We start from the raw sequence: 2,912 nt of genomic DNA, 5'->3' as shown, positions 1-2,912 counted from the left end.
AGATATGTACTGGTGATGGTTAGGTTTAGGGTTAGATATGTACTGGTAATGGTTACGTTTAGGGATAGATATGTACTGGTGATGGTTAGGTTTAGGGTTAGATATGTACTGGTAATGGTTGGGTTTAGGGTTAGATATGTACTGGTAATGGTTAGGTTTAGGGATAGATATGTACTGAAAATAGTTAGGTTTAGGGTTAGATATGTACTGGTGATGGTTAGGTTTAGGGCTACGTATGTTCTGGTAATGGTCAGTTTAGGGTAAGGGTCAGGGTTAGGCTAAATAAATTAATGAAAAATTAATGGAAGTCAATGCAAAGTCCCTTTAAAGATAGAAATACAAACTTGTGTGTATGTGTGTGTGTGTGTGTGTGGGCGTGCACGTGTGTGTAAGTGTGTTTATGTAAACCCTGTTAACGCTGAGCGGCTGCAGAGTAAATTCATTGTGTCACAGTGTTAGCGGTCATGTTGTTCGTAAACCTCAACCCTTCACTTGTGGTTGTGGAATGCATTATGCTCTCCCGTCCCTTGTCATTTTCTTTCCTTTTCTTTTTTTATCCACACAACACACAGCTGGATAGCTTTTCCTCAGCTCTCAGCTCAGGCTTTAAGATTATGTGTCACTGATGATAAAAAGGCCAGCAGGACATCGTTTTCAGATACTGCACATGCACATAAACCAGGAGTACAACTCAAATTTCAATCAGGTTAAAAGTTATGTCTTCAACAAAATATGTAATATTTACACCCGTTGAAAGGTGGACGTATAATGGTATAGTCTCCATTTCACTTTTAATCACCCCAGATTCAAGTTCACAAATTAATGTCAAAGGTTATATAAAGTCATCGCTTGTCTGGGACGTTGTTGTATAATAGTTTGTCAACGATAATGTACGTATGCTGTACCCTTGTTCAAACTAAAAGTACATCTCTTTTCTGTTAAATCGTTCACTTTGTGCTGAGCAGCTTCTCAGAATGACCTGTGAGGAGAACATAGCCCTGGTGGTGGACCGGAGCCAGCATAGTTCTGTTAATTTGATAAAAAGATGGCTAGCCCGGCCAAAATCCTGTTGGTGTTCTCTCTCTGTGATGTATTACTCTGGAAAACAGATGTAGCGCTTTAATCGTGCCGTAAGGAGTTTTTACAGACATGGTAAACATGCCCCGGGATACTTTTTATTACATTTGCGTAAAAGCCAAGCTGCACCAGATGTAATAAAGATAAGTTTAATGTCTGAACTGCTATTTTGGTTACTTTGTACATTTGCTTTTGTGTTTTTATCGTCTGGGACTGAACAAACACGTTTCTTTTTCCGCTAGTAATTTTTCTTGCTTCTTTCCTGCTCTTTTCTTGTCCTCACAGAATGCATACCCCAGGCCTTTAGCATAGCCCTCTCCCAGGTCATTGCTAACGACCGGACGCACAGGCAGCGTCAGGATGGTTACCGTCTGGACCCGCCGCCCCGGGAAGAGCACAAAGACTCCTCCGACCTCGTCTCGTCGATTTTACAAGTCTGTCAATGCTTCAAAAAACTATTTGGGCACAATTTTCTTGTATATGGTGATTAAATCTTGGATCGTGTCTGCAGTTTGCCACCAAGCGGCCATCGAACAAGGAGTTATCCAGCAGTAACTCCTCGCTGAGTTCCACGTCGGAGACGGCCAACGAGTCCACGTCACCCAACACGCCTGAATCTGCACCGCAAGCCCGCAGGAGGGTGAGGAAGCACCTTAAACTGCTCACCATCCCCGAATCCCTCACAGACACCCAGAGGTTTCTTCTTTTCATTAAACCACCTGCATGATTCCCCACCAGGGAGCCATGTCTGTGGACTCCATCACAGACCTGGACGACAACCAGTCGCGTCTCCTCGAGGCGCTGCAGCTCTCCCTGCCGACGGAGGCGCCAAGCAAAAAGGAAAAGCACCGGGACAAAAGGCTGAGCCTCAATCCAATCTATCGCCAGGTGCCGCGGGTGGTCGACAGCTGCTGTCAGCACATCGAGAAATACGGTCAGATGTGGCTTTTTTTAACTTTTAAAAACTCCAAGCATGCATTTCATGTATGAGCACTGAAGAAACTGTGGTTGTTTTTGCTTTTTTCACTCAGGCTTGCAGACCGTAGGGATCTTTAGAGTGGGTAGCTCCAAGAAGAGAGTTCGACAAGTGGGTATTCATAAGATTTTCCATAATTTTTAATAAAAACTTTTGAGTTAGGGAAACATCTTTGCTGTTTTTATACAAATTCGACTTTGTTAGGACCTTATTTAGTAAGTGAATTGCTGTTCACACACTTTCTGCAACACAACACCATCAAAGGTCCCTTGACTAGTAAAAACTGATATAAGAGCTTTATCTGCTGCTTGGTTTAACCTTCCTAGAAGCCCAAAACCCAAGAATTACTCCATAGTGATCCAAAAGTGCACATTCTTGTTTCTTTTGAACGAAAACACAACAAATTTTACTCCCACACTGTTCCTTTCTTTAATTTATGCATTTTTTTTTCATAATTTTCAAATGTTATATTTTTAAAATTTTATTTTAACAGACTTCCTGCCATCTCTTGATAACTTCCTGTCACTGACTAACCTTTTCCTTTGACAGAGCTGGGCGCTTGTGCCTCCAGCACCCCGCCCCTCTTGGGGGCAGTTAGTTTTCGTTCCTTTCTTTTAGCTATTCTTTGCTACTTTTGGCTTTAAGCTATACGTTTGCCCCCCCCCCCATAAACGAGAGAACTGAAAGTACTTTTCATCCGTCCGTCCATCTGTGAGCGTGATAACATGAAAAATAAGTGAAGTACCAAACGTCCATTTTGGCGTATGGCTACATCTAGATATAAGGAAGGTTCCTTTCAAAAATTTGCCACATCAAAATCTACGATGACCACCGCCTTATATATATATATATATATATA

General features: G+C 42.1%; 1 protein-coding gene across 1 annotated transcript in view; it reads left to right on the top strand.

The window, feature by feature from the left end:
* The window catches only part of LOC119429023 (rho GTPase-activating protein 6), a gene marked incomplete in the record, with an annotated part of 63,462 nt that overhangs the window by 53,240 nt on the left and 7,310 nt on the right, over positions 1–2,912 (top strand). Inside the window, 4 exon segments of the mRNA XM_037696740.1 lie at positions 1,363–1,511; positions 1,589–1,717; positions 1,816–2,011; positions 2,109–2,164. Of these exon segments, the coding sequence (XP_037552668.1) occupies positions 1,363–1,511; positions 1,589–1,717; positions 1,816–2,011; positions 2,109–2,164 (530 nt within the window).

This window comes from Nematolebias whitei, chromosome 23, assembly GCF_014905685.2.
Source record: "Nematolebias whitei isolate Nwh7 chromosome 23, NemWhi1, whole genome shotgun sequence".
NCBI classification, from domain to species: domain Eukaryota; kingdom Metazoa; phylum Chordata; class Actinopteri; order Cyprinodontiformes; family Rivulidae; genus Nematolebias; species Nematolebias whitei.
This window is presented reverse-complemented; position numbering and strand designations above follow the sequence as displayed.